This window comes from Merops nubicus, unplaced genomic scaffold (assembly GCF_000691845.1).
Source record: "Merops nubicus isolate BGI_N331 unplaced genomic scaffold, ASM69184v1 scaffold31992, whole genome shotgun sequence".
Taxonomy (NCBI): Eukaryota; Metazoa; Chordata; class Aves; order Coraciiformes; family Meropidae; genus Merops; species Merops nubicus.
Window position 1 is genome coordinate 4,080 of NW_008593394.1, and position 26,203 is coordinate 30,282.

Sequence of the window (26,203 nt, forward strand, 5' to 3'; positions counted from 1 at the left end):
TCCTTATTCTTCAAATATTTTTCAATGCTTGGTAAAAAGTAATGATGTAGATAAAATGTTTCATGCTTACTTGTGAAGTACAGTATTTGGTAGAAGTGATTGTAATTTCTGCTGAAGAGTATCCAAAATTACAGTGGAGTTTAACAGCTTTTTATATCTCTTGTCAAAACAATTTGGACTAGGTTGTTTTGTTTGTTTTGGTGCTTTGTTTTGTTGTGTGTATGTGTTTATTGGTTTTTCTTAAGGACTTGATTTCTTATTCCTTTACTCAGTATGTGTATAACTTTCTGCATGATTTCTTTGGGGTATGTGTTATGTTCTACATTTATATAAACTGAAAGTTTTTCAAATAGGTGAATACAAGTTGTCTTATCTGAGATCTAAAACAGTAACTGCTCTTTACATTTTTTGGTAGGGGAAGCTGCCTACAACGCTGAGCTTAAATTCCATCTCATTACAAAATAAGGGTGACTGCAAGGAATGGTTATTCATGACTTTTTTTGTGTAACATTCTCACTAGAGAAGCAGACTTGGCTTGCATATTTTCATTCAAGTTGCTTCTCTTTGCCTTTGAGGTTTTTGGTTGTCTTAAGTGTCTATTATGGTGAGGTGGTAGCCCAGCAGAGTTTTATGACAAGTGTGTTTTTTGAAGTAAATGAAACTGCCTCTTTTAGAGTCTTAAATTACAGAATTAACCTTTTACTGAAGGTGTGTTAAAGCTGGATATTTCATTTTTGACTTCTGAGGAATTATGAACACTTAAAAAGTGTTCTAGGAGTTTGATATTAGTCACAGACATCTTCTACATGGATGTAGCTGTTTTAATAATTGTTTTAAGGAAGAAATTTTTCCTTCCTACAACTGCATTGAGTGCTCCGAACTTTAGTAGTATTTGGTAATGAGTAATTTATAAAATTTTCATAAGAAAAATCAAAGTCCAGGGATCTCATGTGCATACATATTGATATTCAAAGGGAAGTTTTTCCTGTGTTTTTCTTCTTTTCCATGCTTTTGGTATAGTACTAGCTTCAGAGGCATTTATCTTTTTAACATGGAGTACTCTGTAGTACACCACACTTGGTATTAGCCAGAAGTCCAAGAGGTAATCTTTTGTGGTCAAAACTGGATGAAGTCCTAACTTTGTTTATTGTGCTTTCAATGCTTTTACAGAACTCATATTAACATCTTGACCTTGTAATTTAGATTAAGAATAATATTGATTTTCTTCTGATGCAGTCTGCTTGATTGACAGGATTCCTGAAAGCATCCCTTCCTCCATTCTCTGCATTTTTATGTAAAGTTAGCTGTTACAATTTTATTTTGTTCTTGGTAAGGTAAGAACAGAAGAGTTTAAATAAACAACTGTCTACATTGTAATTGACGGAGTTTATTTTGGGCTCATACTACAATAAATGAGGTGTCAAATTTTGATGAAATGTTATTGGAGACTTTTATGAGTTTTACAGAAATAGAAGAAACTATTTAATTTTGATCCTTGTTTTAACCATCCTAAAAATAATAAAACAAAGTTAATATAGAAAGAGGTCATCAATAATTGTTGCTACTTGGAACATGAATATTTTTTTACTGTGGAGACTTACTCAGCGCTATTGCGATGTTAAAGATAGTCCTTTATGTCTGTAATATATATATATCTTGATTCCTACATTTAGCTTTTGAGCTCTGGGGGAAGTAGGCAGTTGTTTCTTAGTCATTTCTTTGCAGCTCACTATAGGCATGAGCATCTGTGATAGCCAAGGATGTCAGCATTTAATTTCCTTATGAGGACTGATACACAGTTTACATTCATCAAATCATAATTCAGTATGCAAATAAATTATTTTTCTACATTTTCCATACTGCTGTAGTTTTCCAGTCCTAATATTTCTTTGCAACAAGTTGTAAATGCTGTTAACAAAAGGCAAACTGTTAATATATTTGCAAGTGTTAATATCCTGCATAACAACACTGTGTCCACTGAACTGTATTTTCTTAGAAATATTTCTTATCTTATATATTATTTTATTACATGAAAGTAATAATGTGAAGGCGTTTAAATTTTCACACAGCAGGGTTTCTGTTGCTGAAATTGGGGGGGTTTTATTGAAGACAAGCTAGAGGAGTAGCACAGGATCAAATACAAGACATTTCCTTCAGACTAGTTCAGTCAATTGTCCAAAAATATGCTAAATTTGAATAAAGGTAGAGGCACTTGCAATTAAGTTGTTCTGATTTTTACTGCTGTTTCATTCTCTTGATGTTTTCATGTACTAAGTGACCCTGTCTGAGTGGTTTGATTTTCTGTGCCTGCTCCTAGATCTTGACTGAGGTTTTATTAGTGGCCTTTTTTCACTTGTGAGCACCCCAGATTGTTAGCATAGCTTCCCACACAGTACTGCTACCCTGTGGTTCCTTTCCAACTTCTTATTTTGCACTAAGTGCTGGCATCCATTGCCAAAGTTTTCATCTTTAGAGGTCCTTCCAGTAGCAGTTGAAAAGTTACCTCCCTCCACTTAAGATTCTTCTGCTCCCTTTCTCCCATTATAAAATCACAGGAATAGCAGAATAATATTTAATTGTAGACTGACTTCACAGACTTCTCTGCTTTCCCAACCTACTTACTCAGTGTGTCACTGATTTAATGTGCTCTATTAGAGGAAAGAGCTCAGTCTTGCAGAATTGTCTTGAAGTGACAGCATACCAAAAATACGGGACTTGTTGCTTAGACTGTTTTGAGTTGTGTTTCATTAGACTTTAAAACTCTACCCACATTTCCCAAGTTGTTCTAGGAAAAATTTTCTAAGATTGTGTCACCACAAGCTAAATGTTTTCTCTAGGTCAATTTTCCATTAAAACAGTTACTACTTGCCCTCACCAGTTTCTGCACTGACATTTTGTTCACATTTTGCATAGTGCTTCAAGCTGTGCTTCTTCTGTGTTTTCTTTAAGTATTCCCATTTTCATTTTGTCTATGGCATGTGATCCGCTGGTTTTATCTGGCAGTGCTACATTTGTTGGTTTTGTGGAGCTTTTGTGATTCATTTCAATATGCTAAACATTTTATGTTTTTTTAAGACCTGTTAATCTGAAACCCAGATAATCTTCAAGTTCTGTCAGTTGTTATTCGTGTTTTCCGTCCTGTACATCTAGCTTTCATTGAGAACTATGTCATGTCCTCAAATAAATGTTTTCTTTTTGATTCCAACTACGGTATTATTTGATATTTATACATTTTGCCGTCTGACACTAGCACTGTATTTTGTTTCACACAAGAAGCTGATAAGATAAAACACATCAGGAGAACACCATTTATGAAACTTTAAAAAGACAACTATTTTTTTCCAGCATTGGTTTCATCATAATTTTTTTTTTAATTACTGAATATATAACAGTGTGACAGCAAAGGCTTTTGACTGACATGAATTAGCATTTAAAACCTCCGCTATGTGACTGACCATGTTAAATGAGGAGGGGGAAAGATTTATATATGCTAGGGGTAAAGACACTAATGCATCCAGGAAAGAATTCTGGTCTCTACATCACCTTCTGTGCTTTGAAATACAACAAACTGGAGATAAACACAGCATTACTTACCTGATCTTGTATCATAAATAATAATCTGAATTAGCAAAATATGATTAAAATGGTGATATTTTTCTCAGAACTTTTTTTAAGGTGGCTTTCTTTAATATCTTGACTTACATTGGCTAGTAGGTTTCAGGAGAAAATCTTCAGGAAAATATGAATGCTACCACCATTAATTTTAAGAAGTCATATGTGTGGTTTTGTAATAGCAAAAATTCATCTCTAAATGCAAAAGTACATAATGACCTCCTCTGGTTCGGTTGCAGATGGGGCCCACTTAAGTCCTGCTGTGGGAAAGTGGCATTTAAAGTAAAAACTTCAGCGCTCTTAGAGTATGTTATTTGTGGTTATTTAGTGGAGTTTCTATATGTGCCTGAAAGGGTGTGGCTTCCCTAGGGGGGGAAGACTTTTGTCACAGGGCACAGCTTGAAGAGGAAGTTTAGGAGTGAATGGGCTTCCTGCATGAGAGTAAAGTTTAAAATTATGAGTCAGCGACCTGGGGTAGGAAGAATTTCTTTCAGTATAGTTTTCCAGTAATAAATATATGTTAAGTAATTTATGCTAGTCTTACACTTGGATGCTACTTGTTTTAATCTGGCAAAAATAAAACCACAGATTCATGCTACGTGGGGTAAAATTTGCTTTATTTAGTTTTCGAAGATCAAGTTAATAACTGGACAAATTACCATATCATTAGATCCTGGAAGGATTAATCTCTTTTCACGTCTAGGCAGCAAGGGAAGATGTCGGGACTTCACATATCACAAGTACCTGCATATATAAGAAATAAATGATAGTGGTAACTGAGTAGTAAAGGCTTGTTTAGTTCAAACAGTTGGATGCTATGTCTCTACAAATTAGTGGAAAAAAAAATACATTAGTTTTACCCTGAATTAAACTATTGGGTTTTATTGAAAACATCTAATAGAAGCCATATATTTCTAAAAGATGAGCTTTAACCCAAACAAAAGTTTGTTTAAATTTAAGCTAGAAATCGCTGGAAAAGATTCTATGGCTTGTCTCAAGCAGGAACAAGGGCTAAAGGAATGATGGTCTTCTGCAGTTTAAAAGTAATTAAGTTTCTGTTCTCTTAATGTAATAATCTAGCGAGCAGTATTGTGTGTTTAAAGCAGTATTGTTTCATCTGACAGGATAACAGGTATAAATCTCATGCATGTGTAAGATGAGGTGAGGTAAGGCCTTCATCTGAAGTTGGGGGTGCTAAAATATTTCTGTAAGGGAACTTCTTACATAGTATATTTTTTAGTTAATAAAAAAGTCTTGGTTTCTCTTTAGAGGTGGCTTTATATGGTGAGTGTGCAGGTCAGTTGCTCTACAGGAGTGCAGGTCTTCATGTTTGTTAGAAGCATAAAACATTTCTTAATAAATATACGAACTAATTCCAAGTTGGTTTTTTTTTTTTGTATTGTTCAGGTGTAATTTAGAAACAAATATATTACTCTAATTCTTTTTTTTTTCAGGTATTAGTTTTAAAAGAGGTGCTTGCTATCAAGAGCTACTATGGACAACATGAAAAAAGTTGGTAACAGCTCTTGCAGTGATGGATTTCTACTTAGAATGGGCCTCAATGATAATAAAGCTGGAATGCAGGGTTTGGATAAAGAGAAAATCAACAGCATCATCATGAAAGCTACCAAGGTTGGTTTTATTAATCTTGTGGTTTGTTTGTTGTTCAGTACTATAAAGCCCTCTTCCTCCCTTCCCAAATTTTATCCCTCACGGGTGTAAACAGAGGGTATCTTCTAGGAACGTATGCTTGTAGGTGGAGGAGGGGGAGAAGCTGTAGCTTAGGGTGTCATAAGGTACTGTTGGATTCATCCACAGGGACATGGAAGTATGTCCTTAGGTACTCCCTCTTTGAATGAAGCAGTACTTAAATAGCATTGTCCAGAGGTAATTGTGAAGGTTTCAGCTTTCTTAGGCTTCTTGTTTTCCACTTTCTGTTTTGCCTGCCCCATCATTACTTAGCCAAGTAGATTTACCTCTATTGGTCACCTTCCTGTAACTGATGAATCTGATATAATCTTGTTTTTCTAGTTTTCTCAGCAGAATTTCTTTGTGCTTCCTGGGTGTCTTCTTGATTGTCTTCTCAGTATTGGAGAGGTGGCCAGTAGTATGCAACTTTGTACCAAAGATCCACAGGGGACCCTACAAATCTAGTAAACATTGAAATACTAGTCCTCTTACTTATTATTGGAGAGTCTCCACATAGACCTATATGGGGATAACACTTTATTTGAGCAACTCTGGGTTTTCTTACAGTTACTTCTCCTTGCACCTATGTGTATTTCATTTGGTGTTGCTGTTAGTCCCAGGTTACGTGCTTGCTGTTCTTCTCATGAGTTGTGTGTTGACTGCTGTTCCTCTGTGATATGCTGCAGGGGCAGGGGTCAAGGGAAACGGAAAACATACTATGAACAGCTCCTACATGGAAAATGTTATCTTCTTTGCATTTTCACTTTGATGATACTTTATATGCCATCAAGACCCTTGTTGATTAGATGTTTCTTCTATTTGTTCTATTCACTCTGTTGAAAACTTAGTGTTTTGTCAGACATATCCCTAATGGTGACATTTGGATAAGTTACTTTGTCAGAACAGTTACTGTTTCATTTTCTGGTACGAAATAGAATGAACTGTAAAATAGGCATTCAAAACTGATATGGAGACATACATGTATTAGGATATATTTATATCAAAAAGAGCGAGAGAATGTAAATACTAGATACAGCTCAAGCAATCTGAAAAGCAGCATTCGTTCTTTTCCTTAAGTGTTTCTTTAGTCTTCAAAATTACACCCACCTACCCACAACTGTATTACAACAAATTTTAAAGCATTTCAACTGTGAATTACTAAAAGAGATGTAAAAAAAACCACAGCTTAATAACAGTCTTGAGTATTGTGTTGCTTCCCACACCAGCATGTGTCTGATACTGAAGGGAAACACACCGTAATTTCTTCTAATTAGAGATTTCTTAGCAATGAGATATGACACATTACAGTATTGCCATTCAAGATTTTATCATTATTGTAAAAGTGGATATTTTTGCTCCTTACATAAATGTCTGATCCGTACTTGACTATGGCTGACTTCTTGGTGTCATTGACAGGTCAGTAGTCAGAGGCATTGGCCTAACAATTTGTCCATTTTTGCAGATTTTATCAGAGGTAGTAAGAGACACATTACCTCTTCCTGCAAAGGTTATTTCTTTTGTGAGCTAAGCAGATGTTGCAAGAAAAGTGTTTTATTTCCTGGATTTTAGTTTTCCTCTTTTCTATTTGATTGTGAGGGAAGCTACATTATATATTTTCCACCTGATTGTTGTCTTTTTGTGTTTTTATTACATCTTTTATTCATTCCTTTTTTTGAAGGAGCAATGACATACCTGAGAACAAGAGAGTTTCTTTATACTCATTTGCTTTTCATCATCCTCTTCCAAACAGCTTCTAATTCTGCAAGGTGCTTCAAGATGAAGTGGTTAATGAAATACTCAGCATTATAAATGGATCTGGCTTTTACAATGTCATTATTTATTTCCATGTAGAGTAAACTCTATGGAAGCCTTGCAAAATGTTCAAATCAGGGTTTTTTTTAATTTATTTATTTATTTTATGCTCCTTATCTTAGTGGTATTACAAAGAATAGTTTGATTTTTGTCTACTATTTTGGAATTTTTCTTGTCAAGTGTTAGAATGAGTAAACCTAGTAAGTTCCCTGAATATTTGCTTACACATGTCTGAGTATGAGGGCTCTGGAAGAGAGAAATAGATTTGTGTCATTTGAGGAGAGAGATGTAAAGCACCACTGGTCTCTTCTGTATCATCTATATGAAAAACCAAAGGATGCATTAAAAACTTACTATTTTTTATGTTTTCTTTAAAGATCAAATGTGGTTCTTTGTACAGGAAAAGTCAAAACCTTAATCTTTTTGGATTTTTCTTCCAGGGTTCTAGATTTTATGAAAATGAACTTAAAAAAGATCAGCAAGTTAACCAACGAATTGAAAAAATGATGCAGCTAAAAGAGAAAATTACAACACAACAGCTCTTGAAAGCACAGCTGCAGGTATTAGTAAAAACTTTTTTCAGTAAATAGAGCGTGATAAAAATGTTGGTGTTTTGGTCTAAAGCATTAAGTTCTAGTGAAAAGCACAGTGTTAACTACAACTTTGCTGTTAGTCATACGAGCAAACGTGCACACTGTTTTGGTGATGCACTCTTATTAAAAATTTGCCAGAAGAGTAGATTGTAAAATCACTCTAAAACGTTCCCAGAGTCTGATCGGTTAAAGAGATGTCATTACGGTTTATGTAAACATTTTGTTAAATAGCTTGTTGCTATGTATCATATAGTCTACTCTGTTTTTATAATGCACGTATATTTGTGTTCCATGGCCTTGCAATAGGATGAGGGGGATCACAGCTGGCAACTCTTCTGGGTATAATTTATTCCTTATTTATGCTAATTAATTAAAAAATTATCATGGCAAGCAGTCTCAAGAAATGTCAGTGTCCTGAACTAGAAAGATGAAGAGGCTATTTCTCTTCTGAAATGCTAATGACGGATAGTGTGCAATCTTGTTGTTTTTGTTTAACAACCTAAATATTCTTAGGTGCAACAGAATTAAAGTTGCTTCTGGGGTCTTAAGTCCTTCCCTTGTTCATGTTCACTGTGATTCAGTCTTTAATTGCGTGATTGCTTGCTGTTTTCCCTAACAGGATTTCTGCTTCATTCAGTGCACAGAGCAGACAGTGTTCACTGAGTGGGCAATTATTCAATATTTACTGTTGTGCTCATTGTTCAGTGGGTGGCCCTGAGCTTTGTTTGTTGTACACTAGTCTAATCCAGCTTTGAATGCAGAATTACTGACTTCCTCATAGACTTTTCTATGTTGTACACGAATGAATTCTTTAAATTATTCTTGCGAAACTTCAGCAGAGTCATATTTTTGTTTTGTAGGTGGGAAGCTGAAGCACATGAACATTTAACATATCCATTAATTTTAAATGCGTCTGTGAGGATTGTAGGTCCTGAGCTTTAGTATAAAATCTTTTTTTGTTCATTACAGATTTGCAAATCACTTCTGTGAATTAGCTGCCAGTGTCATAAATCTGTCTAGAAAAGCTTGCAGTTACTGAGTACCTCTGAAAAGCTTATCACTAACCTGTATGCCTCAATAGTTTTCAGAGAATTTTGACGTGGATCAGTTACATCTCTGCTTGTCAGTTTTGTTCTGTTGTTTATTTAGTTTAGTTGTTTGTTTGTTTGTTTTAAATTTCCTGGGGCAGCTTTTAAGTAAATATGAAAAAATACTTGGATTTTCATTCTTCTTTCACCACAGAACTTATTTTACAGAGAACAGTCTTTCTTATAAAAGGAATGGCACAGATTCTGTAAAATTAGTGTATGGTTATGTAATTAAGGAATATATAATGCATACAGTGAAAGCAAAAATATTAATTGTTTTTATTATCCTCATACTGTCTCTTTCTGAACTTTATGCTTTCATCTTGCAACGTATTATTTTCTTCTAATGCTTTATATGAAAATTGCTTTCTGTAGAAGAAGAAGAAAGCTTTAAAAAAGACATTATTTCATGTGGGTCTTACTGGGACCTGAGTTTCAAGCCCCATGTTTGCAATCTTTATGCCACTTTTTCACATAGTAGTCATCTTTATTTCCAAAGGAGTAACTGCTAGGTCCACTGGCATACTGCACAAGAACTGTCATTGGAGGGCGATAGCATGCACACTTTGTTTGCTGGCTAATTGTCGATCTTTGTTGCTATAAAAACTTCTTGAAATTTTGGCTTTTGGTTCCATCCAAACCATTCCAGATAAGCTGTGGTTCACGATTGTTGCTGCTTTCATTTCTTCATCACAAATTCTGACCCTTTTGTGCTCGCCTCTCCTTTAATTTATCCTATGCTGAATTTTCCTTTTATTGTCCCACATTCCACATATTACCATCAGTCCACTTTCCAAAGCAGTCCTTGTCTATGCCCACAGAGTCCCCATTAAAGTCCTCAGTCTCCACCTTTGCCTTTGCAAGTCTTGTTTGCCTTGTGTGGTTTCTTAACACATGCTGTGTGTTGTTTAATTGCCTTCTCTGGTGAGTCACATGTGGCACTGGTGAGTTGAATGTAATTCTGCTTCATTCTTCAGGTGCCTATGTTTGCTGATCAGTAAGTATCATGGTAGAAATAAATTTGGGGAGAAAAAAGCAAAAAGAAGCTTGTTATAAATGTGATCAATTGAAATGCAGAAGTTAGGTAACAAAGAGCAATTGATGGTAGTAACCATACAAATTGTGCATAAATAATGCTTCAGGACCATAAACCCATTACAGTCAATCCAGAGGCATGGATTCTGTGGTAGTATCTTGATACCAGGAGTGTGAGTGTGTCCTTTTGCTTGCAAGCAAAGTGAAACATTGGTTCCTTTTCACTACTTGAATTTCCTGAGCTCTATTATGCCTGTTGGTTTTCTGTGTTGTGGTTTTGTTTTTTTGGTTTTTTGTTTTTTTTTGCTAGCAGTACCAACCTTTTGTTGTGTAATTAGAGGTTACCATAGTCATTAGCATGGTTAGATAATCATAGTTTGATAGCACTTCCTCTTCTTTTAATTATCAATATTTTCTCTTTGGTTTCTAGAGTGATGTGTGGTACTGCGAATGCAGTCATCTTAAATTACTAGACCTTCAAAATTACCTGTGAAATAATGCACTCGTGTTCTGGTGACACTCACAGTTTATATCTCATTCATAGTTAAAAGATATTTCAGAGACAAGCACATGATCTGCAAGTCTTTTGGTCAAAGAATGCAAGCAAATTAAGCACAATTAAAGTATTTCTTGCAGAGGTCTGTGGACTCGGCCTCTGCCTCAAAACACCATGGAGCCAATGGAGCAGCAGTATTGCTCACAGCCTACTATCAGAGGATACAATTTTAAATTTTGGAGTGAAATGCACTTTTTGTTTATGGGCTTTTCTTTTAGAAGTCATCTGGCAATTTTAATAGCAATCCAGCCTTATATGATATGGATTACTGTAGCAAATGTTGAGGAATTTTATGACAGGATTAACAGTGGCTTATTTAGCAGTAAATTAACCTGAGGCCTTATTTCTGACAAGACAAAAGAAATTGATCTGCCCTCTGAGCTGCTGGTGTTCTCTTCACCTGTTTAGGCCAATTTTCTAGAGTGTGATAGCTTAATTTAGGGGTATTGGATGCTCTAACAGCATTTTTTTATTTTTTATTTTTTTTTTCAAAAACTTGTAGCTAAATCTGTTTTAATCACAGTAGCTAAAACTGTTTTACTCAGTGGTCTTACAAAGCTTTTGTCTGAATTGGACAATGCATTTTTTTTCCACCTAGGTGGGGTTTTGTTGTTTGTAGAGTTGGGGTTTTTTCATTGGGTTTTGGGTGGATTTTTTTGTACCATTTGCTGCAGCAGTGTTCCCTCTGAGAGCAAGTTTCATTAGAAACTTTATTGGCATGATTTTTATTGGTGATGCGTTGGTGGGGTTTGGGTTTGTTGTGTGGATTTTTTTTAACCAGCTGCATTTGAGTTTTTAGGATCATCCGTAGTGCTGCACTTCTGCCAGGTTAATAGTTTTTTGGTTATTGGTTTGTTCTGTTCAGGTGGACAAGCTTGTGACAGAACTGGAGCAGAGCCGTAACCTCAGCAATACAATTGTACACATTGACATGGATGCCTTCTATGCAGCTGTGGAGATGCGAGACCATCCAGAGCTGAAGGACAAACCTATAGCAGTAGGATCAATGAGTATGTTGGTAAGGCCCAATGTCGAGCTAATATAGAAATCAATTACATGAATCTAAAGTTTAATAAACCATATAGTAATAACCTCGTATAATGATACTGTTATACAGAGAATTTTTATAAGTGTGGGAAAAATACCAAAAATAATAGAGGAAACCCTTAGAGTTTCCTTCTTAGAGTAGGTCATGTAAGCAGTTTTTTATTTTTCTGTGAGGAGGGTACTGATGAATGTTTGAAGGCTGTAATCCAATTGAAAGGTGGGTGGTGGGCTGAATACATGTAAACTCTTAGCCTTGCCAGTCTTTTCTGTGTGAAGATATATGATTAGAACTCGATTATTCAAAAAAACTTGATTACTGAACACTAAACTCATTTAAACTCTCTCCTAAGTCCACCTCAAATTACCATGCTAGGAGATATGGTGTACGTGCAGCTATGCCTGGATTTATTGCTAAAAAGCTATGTCCACATCTAACTATAGTACCATTAAACTTCGAAAAATACGGCAAAGTGAGTAAGGAGGTAAGTCTGAAAGTTCTTTCTAATGTAAAGTCAGTGTACTTAGACTCTATCCATACATCAGTTTTAGGTAATTTGGGAAGTGATGGTGTAATTATTAAGTTCTTCAGTCATGTGGCTTTGAACATAAATTAAACAAGACATTGGTGCTTTTGGGCAAGAAGATGAAAAAGCATTGCACTCACCCATCCTGCCATTTTAATGAAATCAACAGTGATGCCGATCACAATTTTCAGAACTTCCTAGTGAGCTAGTGATACCATCTGAGCATTATTATTCTTAACACTTCAAAACCATGGAGCTTAATCTAATTACTAGGATACTGCAAGTACATAGGAAACATGGAGATGATAATTTCATACAGTGCCTGATCATTTTGAATGCTAATTACTGGGGAGAGAAGCAAAGAGCATTAGTGAGCTTGAAGTGTTGTTTCAGAAGAGACTTGGAACAAAAAGCGAAAATTTGCGGAGATAAGAAGTCACATTTTGCTTTAAGAAAAGTAATCTTGCTTAGTGCCAGGAGAATTACACAGGATAACCAAAATCCTGTTGTGCCAAAAAAAAAAATCTTTTTTTCAAAAGTCTCCTGCAATAAAATTAGGCCAAGATTTTTTTAATTTTTATTAAGCTCAGTCTCTACACATAAATAATGTAAGCTAATTATTAATTTTGATCTTATTTGATTTTTCTCACTTCTGTTGTAAAAAAACATATAAAAACGAGTATTTCAGGGTGGGTTTGAACTTGTTAAGGTTTTTGAATTTCATTATATGTATTTCACTTGTTTGATGGGGTAAAATATTAAAGGTTCAGGTTGATTTGTTCTTTTAGTTATGTTTTTATCTTGGGATTTGGGTTGAAAATAATTTATTTAATTTTGTCATTAAAAGTTGAGCAGTGAATCTTATCTTTAATTAGTTTCAGAAGGATGAAGTACATATGAACAAATGTGATACCTAAGATTTTGACCAAACCTGATAGAAAAAACATGATGCAGTCACATTTTCCTCCTTAAATAAAAAAAACAGAGAGGGGCAAAAAAAAGAAGAGAGAAGGTAGAGATTTTATTTTGACCATTTAGTTTATGTTGTCTTTTGTGAAAATGCACTTGCCACTGAAGATTTTTCTAAGGAGTTTTGCCTGTGGCATTTACCAGTGCTCTGAAACATAAGCTATAACTTTAGTTTGAATGTAATTTAAAGATTAAGTGTGGGGTTTTTTTAACCTTTGCATATGTGATGTCTAACATGCAGTGCACAGAAAGGTGCAACAGCCCAGTTCCCAGGTCCCCAGAATTTTATTCAGGTGGTTACTGCAGTGTCTGTGAACCTGATGCCTGTGGAGTCCTCATATGCTGATCTTAAAGATGTTTTTAGTAAAATACACTGCTCAAAATCTGTTTAATTCTCATTTACTATTGCTATTTCCTACTTGTAAGAATCAGCACTATAGTTTTCCAATATCAATAAATAATGTGTTCTATAAATATCCTTAATATTGATGGGTCATCTTGAAGTTTTAGAGTATGTTTCTTCACCTTGTAACTCTGTGTCAAGATCTGCCTTTACAGCAATGAGACTTTAAACTTTCACAATGTGTTTATCAAGGTTAGAGAAATACTGGCTGAATACGATCCAAATTTTATGCCGATGGGCCTAGATGAAGCCTACCTGAACATAACAGAGCATTTGGAAGAAAGAGTGAACTGGCCTGAAGACAAGAGAAGATTCGTTTTTAACACAGAGAGCACTACAGAAAAAGGTAATCAAGTTACTCGTCTCACTCAGCCTCCTGACACTGGGGGACAGATGGTTTCTTTTGGGGATCGTTGATAGAACAACGATGCCACTACATTGTACTTATAATTTAAGCTTTGTTTTCTTAACATGCAATTATGATCAGAATAGCACATGAGAATAGCACAGGATTTCTACAAGCAGTATCAGTAAGTAGCATATTACAGAATTTATAATACAACCTAACTTACCATTTCTAATCACCTAGAACCTCTGCAGATTGTCTCAAATCTTAATAAACGGTTTGCTGTAGCAACGCAACAGTCATTATCTAGAGTCAAAAAATTATATGAAGAGTACAAGTCAATCCCTCAGTCCTTGGAGGAAGCGGATGATGGTGGAGGTGTCCGTGGCCACCAGGGGATCCCAGTCTCACTGTCCAGCAGCGGTTCTGGTCCCACTTCTCCGTTAGGACTTGACAGTGCTGGGTGCTACAGACAGCTGTGGGTGCTGTCACGCTTCCCTCTTCTGTGGCAAGGACACCAACAGCACCAGGTTGCCCAGGTGCCTGGGACCTTCCAGGCCTGTAAGGAAGGCAGTTATGGTTCCTGGTGGTGCCCAGGAACATTGAGGCTAGTAGAAAGAAGAAATCTCTTTTGTTTGTCTACTTGGTCCCCAGTATATTCAAGGCCTGATAATGAGGGCAAGGGGAACAACATATATGAGAGACTCATCCCAGAGAGTGGCTGTGTGTCTTCTAAAATGGTGTAGTTAGGCTAACCACATTACCCTGCTGGCTTTGGGAGCAGAGGGTGATAGTTAAACACAGATATAATATAAGCTTCAGAAATGCTGCACCCATTGAAAGTGTAGATACTTAAGTCCTTGCATAATTCATCCTCCTTTTTACTCTCTCCTTCTGATTTGTTAGTTTACAGGTTAAATTCCTCTACTATTCACCTGTGCATAAAAGGTATGCTGCTAATGATTTGGACTTGAAGGATTTTAATCTTTTTATCTGGTACAAAATGTGTGGTGCTAGGCTTATTAAACTCAAATTAGTTTTAGTGTTCTGAGTGTGTATTTTTCCTTTACAGTTCCAACATGAAAATTTTGCAAATAAGTAGTAATAATCTTATGACTTAAGGATATATAGAATAAAATTACTGTTGTAAAGGTTATTTGTATTTTGCAAAGATGTTTCATAAAATTATATAGTGGGTTCTGTACATCAGAAACATGAGAAGCAGTCTTCAAACACAGAGTAAGTTCTAGTTGTATGATTATTTTACAAGGCTAAATATGTATAAAATAATGAGCACTGTAGGAGTTACAGTAAAGCTCAGGGTATGACTGGATTTCACTTGGCTCTAGAAGATAGAATTGGAACTGCATCCACAACTGTATACCACATCAGGAATAATAAAGAAGGAGGAGTCATACAAATGGTTGGTTGATGCAAAAACCAGAACATTCTTATTATCAGTATTCAAAAATTATCTAAATAGGCATTAAAAGTATAATCAAGGATACTCGGCTACTGAAAATCATTAATAGAATAGAAAGAAATAAACTGGCATAGTCTTTACAAAATAAGTACCACTGCTGTGTTGTCATGTGCCTTTTCATATTTCTCTAACATCTTTGTTCTTCCGAAATACAAAGAAGCGCTTGGAATGTGAGACAGTAATAGTAAAGTTTGTCGAGTCAGACAAAGGGCTGCTAACACTACTTCCTCTGCCATGACTGCAAATGAAGACAGGCTCACCAGGCTGGCAGTCCCAGAACCAGATATTCCAGAACCCTAATTTTCTTTGGAGAATATTGAAAAAGCTTCTGCAACAGATTTTTATTTCCACACAAAAAAAGGAACATTTGGCTTTTAATATGAAACAAAAAGTAATGCCAAAATGTTGATGTTTTTCTGCTGCTACAGCAGTAGGCCATTAAATCTTGTTGCTTTTCTGGAATTTACATCCAGTCTCCTAGCCAATTCTTCCAGTCTCAGCCAAGCTCAAATGCTATTAAGAACAAAGCAGTTAATATTCTCCTTTTTTTGAACAAAAAAAAGCAATTAAATTGCTTTGGCTAAATAATTACATATTTTTTTCCCAAACAGAAAATAATACAACTGCTAATGAACTTTCTTCAGCCACTGCAGAAAGAAATCGATAAAGTGTATGTTTCATATAGGTGTATTAATTGTTGGTGTTTCTGTCAAACATAGATAAAGATGATACAAATATGTCTGCCAAATTTAATGAAGGTGGATACTCTTCTTCACCGGTACTGTTTGAAGACAACACACCTCTGATGGATGATCATCCTGACCAAAGAGGTCAATCAGCGGAAAATTCAGTTGTCTTTGGAACGTCTGCAGAGGAAGCTGTGAAGGAAATTCGCTTTAGGATTGAGCAGAAAACTCAACTGACTGCTAGTGCAGGTATTCAGACACATACAAATAATAATACTGCTTCGTATTTCCATAATGTCTTCTACTGTAATCTCAGGAGGGCATTAATTAAGAAACTGGCATTGTCACAGCATTCTTGTGCTGCAGAGAGAACGTTCTTTCTGCAAGTCTGCAAAGACTGTGACTTTCAGGTGTTTCAAGAGATGCTATGACTATCAAAGCCACTCCTGGTTTTTGTCTTTTTGTTGTTTTGGGGGCTTTTTTTTTTTTAAATCATAGGAACAGTTATATAATCTTTTTTTCTTCTTTCTTCTTGTAATGTGGAAGAGTAACCAGTGCACTCAGGAGCAAATTTTAGCACTGGTAGTTGTTGGTATGGTGCTTCATGTAAATTGTTTTTGTAAGCCTGTGGTTGTTGTGAAATCTGTTGCTGGTTGCTAAATTGCTGTTAACTTGAATAACAGGTCTATATTGTTAAATATGTCTAACAGTTCTCCACACTGTTCCTAACTCAAGGCAATATCAAAATTCCTTAAAAATTTAGTTCTCAGAGAAGTTGAAATTAATAAGCTATTCACTAGCTTTTTAATATTTACCATTCAGGTTTTACATCTTTTGACTTCAGGCAAGCTACCTGTCAATCTCAGCTGTTTTGATAATAATCTGGATTAGGTCACTAAAAAAAGTGTATGTCCCTAGCCACTCAGTTTGGATGCTATCCAAACTGCTTTGTGAACCAGGTCAGTGAGGCATCAGGGAGAGCTGAGCTTTATGAAGCACATACAGAAGGCCAGGGCAGTGTTGAATGTAAGCAAGGGTACAGGAACAGAGGGTAGGAAGAAGCAGGATGAGACACCCCACACCCCCACTATGTATGTTATATCTTGAGTTATAGCAAAATTTTATTCGACTGAAGTAAATATTCCTATCTACCCTAGGGATAAGTTAGCATTTAGAAAACAGACATAGCTTTTGTAAGTGTATCAGGGAATTGACCTGAAAATTCAAAACAGATAGGAAAAAAAGAGCTTATTGAAAAAATGGTGATAATCAATAATAAATAGAATTCCTTCTGCCATCTTGAGTAAGTTAGATGGGTGAGAAAATAAAAATGTAGACCACTAGGGCTGTTGCGCAGAATAATCCTATTTTTCCTGCAAAACCAATTCCAGAGTTTGATTGTAAAAACAGTTACTTTGATAGAAAAGAGCAATCCCTCCTCATCCCTGCAAGTGTCAGTGAAATAGGTATATATTTCTAAGTGACTACGTAGCAGTGGTGGCCCACAGGAGACTTTAATTTGGTGAATTTTGTCCAAACTAATTTAGTCTTTTTGCTGAAATACAGGAAGAAATACCTCCTTCTCATTAAGAGTTCATTTTAACTGCTGTTGTGAGAATTTCCTTTTCTTTTATCATAATCATCATAAAAACATTCAATCATGTCACAAATGTTATTTTTAAACACTTGGTATTTAACCTCTCATGACTGGTAAGCACATGTTGTGTTACCCTGACTATCTTAAAATAGTAGGTACACTTTATCTTGTCATCCATTATATTTCATTTACCACATGTATGTATGTTCTCACATATCAATTACAAAATGCTTTTGCAGAATTGTAACAAAGATGCTTATCAATTATTGTCAGTCTTTTGCTTGTATTTAGTCATTGCCAAATGCGTAGGCTACTTCTGTGCTTTTAAATGTTGGATGTTTGAAGTTAAACATTGTCTTGTGTTTTTTAAGAATACCGTGTGTGTTTGTTTTTAAGGAATAGCGCCAAATACCACGTTAGCAAAAATGTGCAGTGATCGTAACAAGCCTAATGGACAGTGCAGAATTGTTCCTGAGAGACAAGCAGTGCTCGACTTCCTAAAAGATTTGCCCATTAGAAAGGTAAGAGAAACCATGACGTTTGCAACCATATGTATTTGTTGTGTTCTGAAAGAAAGATTTCTGCTGAAAAAATATACTTTTCTATGTCATCTCCCCGGTTGTGTTTGACTCAAGTTGTTCTCGGTATTAGATAAACAAATGGAAAGTTTCCAGCATAATGATACTTACTCTTTTTCAGGTGCCAGGTATAGGAAAAGTAACAGAGAAGATGTTAAAAGCCCTTGGAATTGTGACTTGCTCAGAACTTTACCAGCAGAGGGCACTGCTTTCTCTTCTTTTTTCAGAAGCGTCTTGGCGTAATTTCTTGGATATTTCCCTTGGTTTGGGTTCAACACATTTGGAAAAGTATGTTTTGATGGTTTTTTCTCCTGTGTTTTACATTCTTCTAAATTTTTCCTTGTTTAAGTTAGATACTCTACATTTTAAGACTTAATGTATTAACAAATGGATGTTATGAAAATTTGGCTTAATGTATTTTTAAAGGTCTGTGATACCTGTTATTATTATACTTCCGGCTAATATACACACACCACAGACAAACATTAAAGAGCAAAATTTTGTACAGCCGTCTCTAACATGAAATCCAAAAAGTCTCAGTAGAAGTTGTACTTAAGTGTATATCAAGTCAGTATCATTTGGGATAACCTCAAAATTACTAAAACAGCGAAAGAGAAATGAGTTGTCCTACTCAAATGTGTACAGTCATGTTTCTTCTATAAAACCAATTCATATTCATAGTCTTTTATTATTGTAATACAATTGTAATGAAAATTACATTGCTATCTAATCTTCTCTCATGTTAAAGTGTCGTATTTCTAATGAAAGTATCTGAAGTTTCTGTGTTTCCTATCGTGTTTACATATATATTTGTACTATCAACTTGTGAACTTGCTGGATTAGAACTGATTATTTTTATAACCTGCTTCATATCTGTTCCTTTAAGTTCGTACTACTTTAATGGCTTTTTGGCCTCCTGTTTTGGGGTGAGAAATCAGTCCTCCTAGTGAATACTTCTTTTCAATAACATGCATCATTTCTAAGGCTGTATAGATACAAACATGGAACATTTGTTCTTAAAAATACACAAAACAGTGTTTTGCTGTTTGTATAACCAAGAGGCTTAATTTGTAACCAAATCCTTTCTTTTAAAAGAAAGGACCTTCTTTTTTCTTTTTTTTTTTTTTTTCTCTTCCCTTCCTTGGATATCCTGCTAGCCTTCCCAAAGGGCTGGAATTCTATAGTAGTTAGTTGTGGTTTTTTAAATAAGATTGTCCTAATGTAAGAGGGGAGTTTTGTGTTTTGTTTTTTGGGGTTATTTTTCCCTTTTTTTTTTTTTTACAAACTTCTTTTTTTCATGTCTCTGACTGATCTGTGTCTTTATTTCATCTGCAGTAGCTTGATTTATTTTTTTTTAAATACATTCTGCATTTTACGCTCACTTAAGCTTGATATATAAGACTTGTAGAAAAAGACATCCATAGGAGAGACTAATCTTAGTTTCTGAAGCATGATAGTTGAGTCAGTTTATTGAAAAGGTAACAGTTCTAGGTAAAGCGAGTATAATAAATTGTTTTTGTTTTTAAAGGGATGGAGAAAGAAAAAGTATGAGCACTGAAAGGTATGCACCTTTAATATCAAAAAAAATTACATGAACCACTAAACCTACTTAATTCTAGGTAGTGTATACTTTTATAGTCATATAAATTTATTGTGTGTTTATACATGTTAAAAAATTGCACATACCACAAGCTCACTAAATCAGATTCAGGCTTTTTTGTTTTTTTCTTGGTTTCAGAATACTATACAGGTGCTTTTGTGTTCTTTTATCATCTGATTCTCCTAATGCCTTTAATACATCAAAATGGTCTTTAAGCCATAATATAGGATGGAAATATATAAGGATTTGAATTTTTTTTTTTTTTATATTCCAGTTTAATGTCAGTATCAGTCTAGTAGCCTGCAGTGGCATGCATGGAATGTATAGCATAAGGTAGACTTGCAAAGTAGGCAATAATTGCAGGGTTAACTAAAATGGCTTACGTTTATTAACATACAAACAGTTTTTATCAGAGTAAAGTTCCTTAAAGTTGTGTATGTCATTTTGAGAAGTTCCTTTTTAAAAAGGAGATACCGCAAGAACATTGGAACAATCTCTACAAGAACGTAGAGGTAGGACTCTGACAGCTTCCCAGTTACTGCAGCATTGCGATGCTGTCAATCACTGCAGCATTACTGGGTTAACATGAGTGACTCCTCGCATAATGGCATGAGACCTACAGTAAAATAATTCACCCGCTAGTTTGGCAGCAAGCAAACATTGTTAGGGGAATGTGAATCATAGCAGAGAGATGTGAAATCCAGTGTAACTACAGGGGTCTTTACAGTCATAAGTTTAAAGCCTGGCATGAAACAATGAATCTGAGACCTTTCCAGAAGCGTCTGGCAGCTCTTAAGTTTTGCTTCCTGCTTCTCTTAAAATCACTACTAACTGAAGGTTACCTTTCTGCTCATATGATTACTAAAAAGAAGATGCACAACAGAAAAATAGTGCTGTTAATTCCCCTGCTAAGAAGCTGCAGCAAAGGCAATTAACAATGTTTTTGGCAGAAAGATACTTTTTTTCTCCTCTGAAGCTAGACATAATTGTCCTAGCTGGCATGTTTTTCTTAGCATCTGCATTATTTATTTCTGATACTTGGCTAAGAAGTTGACTTTCTAATCCTTTCTTTCTTCTCATGTTACACAGCACTATACAGAGGAGATTAAATAGAAATAACTTGGCTGGCTTCATTAATTCAGTTGGTGTTAGTATTCTCTCTTGCAAATATTTAACAATTAGTCACCTTAAATCTGACACATTTTCAGATAGTGCATGAAAATTGAAAGCCAAATTATTTAATTATTTGAAGGGCTTTGCTAACATTTTGAAAAATAAATGTGCACAAATACTTCTGTATAATATTTGTATTAATATTAGTTTTTCCTAAAGTGAACACTCATACCTGCACAACCTTCATCTCATGTAGTTTTGTGTAACTGTGCAAAAAGTACTTTTAGATGGCAGCCACTGAACAGATTTTAGGATTCATACTGAAAAAAAGATTGTTTTTATCTTAGAACATTCAGTGAAATAAACAGAGCCGAAGACCAGTACAGCTTGTGTCGAGAACTCTGCAGAGACCTTGCACAAGAGTTACAGAAAGAGGGGCTTAAGGTATTTATATTATTCTGTTTACTTGCAAAAAGACAGCACTTTGCACTCCGTCTTACTAAATGCAGCATTAGTGTGATTGCTTTCAACAGTAATCAATTCTCATAATACTCCATCCTTTAATTTGCAGATGTTTACAGTGATTTAGGCAGAATTTTGATACTGTTCAGGTGGCTGTCTAATAATACATTTAGAAAAAACTTGAAGTAATTGATCAAATGAATGTTTTATGCTAAAAGCAATTTTTATGAAGAAATATTAGAGCTGATTGTCTTATGAGCTGTGCTTGGGTCAGTCACGTTCAAACAGTGTTTGTCTCCCATATTGATACAGGATCCAGGCAATAGCCAGTAGTGTAATTTGAGAGGCTTGCATGTCTCAAGCTTGCTGACACGTTATTCGTTCAATGTTGCGAAGGGTAGGAGCAGTCCCTCTGTTCCTTCTCCTTACATCTTCTGTCATCTGGAAAGAACAGCTCATACTTTGTTACGGAGGTCTTTGTGGTAAAGCAAGGGATATTATTCAAGATGTAAAAGGATTGTGATTAGTATTCTTCAGCCATAAAAGTTTTTCTCAAAAGATGGCAAGATGAAAGGGAAATCATCAGCTAAGAAGGACAAAGGGATAAGCTTACAGAGGCACTAGAACAGAAGGAGTGCCACTATTTACATTTGGATGGACATGCTAAATCACACAAATTATTTGGAAGGTTTTCTCAGGGAATTATCTGTGCCAAAGACAGATGCTGTGTGTGGCTCTTTATAATAACTGTGCAGGAGGAAGTTTTCAGCAGATCCTTAATTCAATATCACTTACACATTCTTAGTAGTTTTCCCAGCAAAGTTAAGGTATCTGTCAGTGAAAGTTTCCAAGTGAGGAAATAATTTTTTCTAGACAGGGTAGAAGTTGTGACTGCGGTCAGGGCATGAAATATCTTTGACATGCACTGGTGGCAGATGGTCTGCTAGGTGCCATAGTCGAATGACCCACTTCAGAGAATTCAACTTCAGCAGCACTTTAGGAGCAAGTGCAGAATCTTGCAGACACATCCATGGCAGCGCCTCGTACGGTATGCAGGTAGGCACACAGTCTTGACTGTGGCTTTAGGGCGTGCATATAGATGCTACGTAATTGTTTCTGTGCTGTATATGACATGCTTAACTTCTCCCCTCCTGTTTTGTTTCCAAGGGTAAAACTGTTACCTTGAAGCTGAAGAATGTGAACTTTGAAGTAAAAACAAGAGCATTAACTGTGCTGTCTTCTGTTTCTACTGAGGAGGAGATATTTGCTGTTGCTAAAGAATTGTTAGGGACAGAAATTGATAGTGTTGCTCCTCACCCTTTACGGATAAGACTTATGGGTAAAATATTTCAAACTCATTCTTCCTTTCCAGAGTTAGATCTTATAGTGTATCAAAGCCATAGACTGTACTCTAAAGTAAAATCAATATAAATGGATTTATCCTTTCTCTGTTACCCTCTTAGTTTTTGCAAAGTGAAAGAGGTCTCGAGTGCTGAATTGATGGCTCAGGAATATATTTCTAATTGAGTTTGTACTGTTCCTACCACCTGGTAGCCCTGGAACCATTATACACATCAGCATGAGAGCAGAATCTCAATACGTAGGAGTGCTTAATTCTACAGCCTTAAAAGAGTTTTTAAACTTGCTTTGCACCACAGCAGCAGATAGTTCCTGTCCATAACCTCTTTTAGAAACAAATTCTTTAAATAAAAGTGCTTCTAGATTTGAAGATGTTATATTCTGCAAGAAACTTGGAAATTTCTGTCAAAAGTAAGCTCTGTTTCAGTTCCAAGATCTGTGTGTTTCTATTTGAACCATTTGGTGATACATAAAATTTACTTGTCTATGGTACTATAATGTGCTAAAGGGGGAAAAAAAAAAAAAGATTTTTGGGGAAGCTTTAAAACTCTTTCAGACTGAATTGTGTATAACGAAGTCTATAGCCTGATGTTATGGTGCAATCAGTTAAAACGTCATGGATATTGAAATTAATAATATAATTGGGCAAGTGTTTGGGTCTGATAAAATTGTATGGATCTTGTGGTCCATTGTTAGGACTTCTAGGTAATACAGCCTCCATTTAGAGATAAAATGCACTTCTGTTGAGAGAATGAATACTTCAAAAGCTGTTCATTAAGAATTAGTATCAAGCTTACATAAATTGGTAATATAATTTGTTTTTCATCGTTAGGTGTACGAGTATCAGGATTTCTAAGTGAAGAAGAGAAGAAGTACCAACAAAAAAGCATTACAAGTTTCTTAAAATCTGGAAAAGAGATTAGTTTTCTTAGGCTTCAGCCAGCAAAGTCCAACCAAGAGTACTTCACCGAAAATTCAGAAGCATCTCCCAGAGGGAGTTTTTTTGATAAAAAACGAGCTGCAAGGCAACTAAACCATGAGAATCTGTCTTTGAATGAAACTGCATGTCAGCAGCCCTTTCATGATGGTAAATCATCAGCAAATTTTGTGGAAGAAACAAAGAAAGCTACAGACTTAGAGAATTCTAATGTGTGTACAATCTTCACCTGCCCTGTTTGCTTTGAAGAGCAAAGCAGTGACAATTTGGAAGAGTTTAATAGGCATATTGATGAGTGTCTTAATGGGACTCTTGTTAAAGATACTGTGGAAATATCCAAGAATGACATTTCAAGAGAAAATACTCTTAAATTTCTTCCACAATTTCAAAATGAAAATGTTGATGAACGTCAAAAAAATAGAACAGATCAGTTAGCAGGAGCAGACCAGTCTGCAAGTACATCAGACAACTCTAGCAGCAAGAGCACAAAAAAAATCATTCAGATAGTACCTGATAAACCTCACAGCAAAAGACAGCCTAGCAACCTCAGTGATATTGCTAGAAGTGTGTGTATGAAACAGTGTCTCTTCCCCCAAAAAGCTTCACTAGACAACAAAGACCATTTTGGAGAAACTGAACGTGCAGAAGAAACCAGTTCATCCTGTTTCTTGGAAGCTAAAGAAGACAGTGTTCTTGTTTGTCCAGTTTGTAATTCAGAACAGAAAACAACCAGTCTTGTGTCATTTAACAGACATGTGGATGTCTGCTTAAATAAAGGCCTTATCCAGGAGCTGACTGAAAAAAAAGATTTTCCTACTGAGACTTATAATATGGAAAACTCAAATAGAGTTGGTGAGTATGTGCATGAGGATATATTTGAGTATTCAAATTACCTGCTTGTACAATTAAAATAATTTGTTAGTGGTGTACTTTGAACTTTTCAGAGCTTTGACAATTTTGCAACAAGTTAATTTGAGTAAGACCTGTATAGGAGTGAATATTTTTATTAAAAAAATGTAAAATCCATTTTCATGGCAAACTAGATTTATGAATGATGGCAGTTACACAGTGAATTCTCATTTGCCAGTGTGGTGACACAGGAATTACTGGACATTTCTGTAAACTCCATGTTCGCCACACCCCAGCCATGTATAGAAGAGTGTTGGAAAGGCCACTGTGATTTAGGTGAAAGTCAATGAAAAAATGTTCAACCTGTGTTGTTTCAGAGATTCATTTGACGGAAAAGTTCCATTATGTAATGTGGGGGCAAAAACAGAGGTGGTGAACTAAAGCGTGAGGGCAGGAACTTGCAGACCTGTTTTTCATCTAATAAAGTGTATCACGTAACTGTACCTGTAATGTGCCTAACCAGTAGCATACTTACTCAAGCAGTTTCTGGTCTTGATGAAGAGATAATCATTAGCTAGGTTAGCAGAGGCAGTTAAGTATCGCTTAAAGTATCTTGTCCCTAATCTAATGTGGGAGCTTTATAAGAGGAAGTTAAAATACTAGTGTTTTAGAATTATCAAAGCATGATTAAGGCTGACAATGTGCATCTTTTACACAGAAAATGTTTGAAGAACAATGCTGTTACATGTGCAAACAAGCTTTGTTTTAACTGAAAACTTACTTTTGGAAAAGACCTGGTTTTCTCCCACAGGATAAAAAAAAAAAAATCAAAAATACAGTTTTTGACAATCACTTTGAAATTGAACACTGTTATGCTGAAATATTTCTGAAAACTACCGCAAGGTTCAAATTAATCACTTGGAATTCAATAAAGTAAAGGGGTTTTGTTTTTCTCTTTTAAAAACGTTAATATATCCAGTATTCAAACTGCAGATTAAAAAAAATGTTACCTGCTCCTTGAAGCAGATTAAACTTGGTTATGTTAAAAAAAAAAAAAAAAAAAAGAGGGAGGAAAGAAGAGCTTTACCCACAACTGTTCTTCCAAAACTAGTCTTTTAAAAGTTCTGCTGTGTGTGTAGCTTCTGAAGCATTCTTTCTTTATTGAAGTAATTAATTCTAGTTGTTTCCAATTTCTTTTCAGGAGGTTCAAACAGAAGACAGCAGTGCACAAATCCATCACAAGGAACAAAAAGGTAAGGGTTTTCTGGAAACTTCTGTACACAAGTAATTTTAAAACAATAAACTTTAGAAAATATTAGATCTTTCAAAAGTCATGTAGGTATGCGTTGTATATTTTAAAATCTCACTGTTTTTTTTCTTTTGTTCTTTAATTTTAGGTCTGGACTAACAACTTCACAGTCAGTATCAAAAAAGGCCAAGTCAAGCGATTCAAAGCATACCATTGAAAAGTTTTTTAAATGACTGTACAGCAACATACTCTATATGAAGTATTTCATAGTGTTTTATGACTGCGAATTAATATATCACTGATGGTAGGCTGGATTCAGGTGCCTGTCACTTTGGAGGCATTGTATGCCTGTGTGAAAAGAACATGATGTTTGAGGTAGAAGAAGAGGTACAACTGAGGTAATTTTTATTTTTTAGAATACTACTTTTTTTCACAGTTGTTTCCAAAAATCAAAATTTGCTAGCACTTCAGCTTTGTTTATATTGAACATGTGGAACTTTGTTAGCATCACCAGCTAACAACACTTGCTGTTCAACATGTAGAACGGGGATATAAGAGCTGCCCTTGAGGATGTCCATGGGGCAAGCTCCCTAGGAAGCAGGAATCATTAGCTAAG

General features: G+C 35.4%; 1 protein-coding gene across 1 annotated transcript; it reads left to right on the forward strand.

Annotated features, from left to right (window-relative positions):
* The first annotated feature begins 5,106 nt into the window (after nucleotides 1-5,106).
* POLK (polymerase (DNA directed) kappa) lies at nucleotides 5,107-25,820 on the forward strand. Its single transcript, XM_008935439.1, has 14 exons — nucleotides 5,107-5,244; nucleotides 7,554-7,673; nucleotides 11,251-11,403; nucleotides 11,783-11,914; nucleotides 13,521-13,674; nucleotides 15,877-16,092; nucleotides 17,837-17,961; nucleotides 18,140-18,306; nucleotides 19,547-19,579; nucleotides 21,079-21,175; nucleotides 22,361-22,532; nucleotides 23,385-24,341; nucleotides 25,540-25,591; nucleotides 25,736-25,820. Exons 1-14 carry the CDS (start codon nucleotides 5,107-5,109, stop codon nucleotides 25,818-25,820), a joined length of 2,601 nt encoding a protein of 866 aa, XP_008933687.1.
* The last annotated feature ends 383 nt before the right edge of the window (nucleotides 25,821-26,203 follow it).

Coding starts and splice junctions, on each gene's coding strand:
- POLK (XM_008935439.1), top strand. CDS start 5,107: ATGGACAACATGAAAAAAGTTGGTAACAGCTCTTGCAGTGATGGATTT. Junction 11,404..11,782: donor TAGGATCAATGAGTATGTTG/GTAAGGCCCAAT, acceptor CTCTCTCCTAAG/TCCACCTCAAATTACCATGC. Junction 18,307..19,546: donor GGTTCAACACATTTGGAAAA/GTATGTTTTGAT, acceptor TTGTTTTTAAAG/GGATGGAGAAAGAAAAAGTA.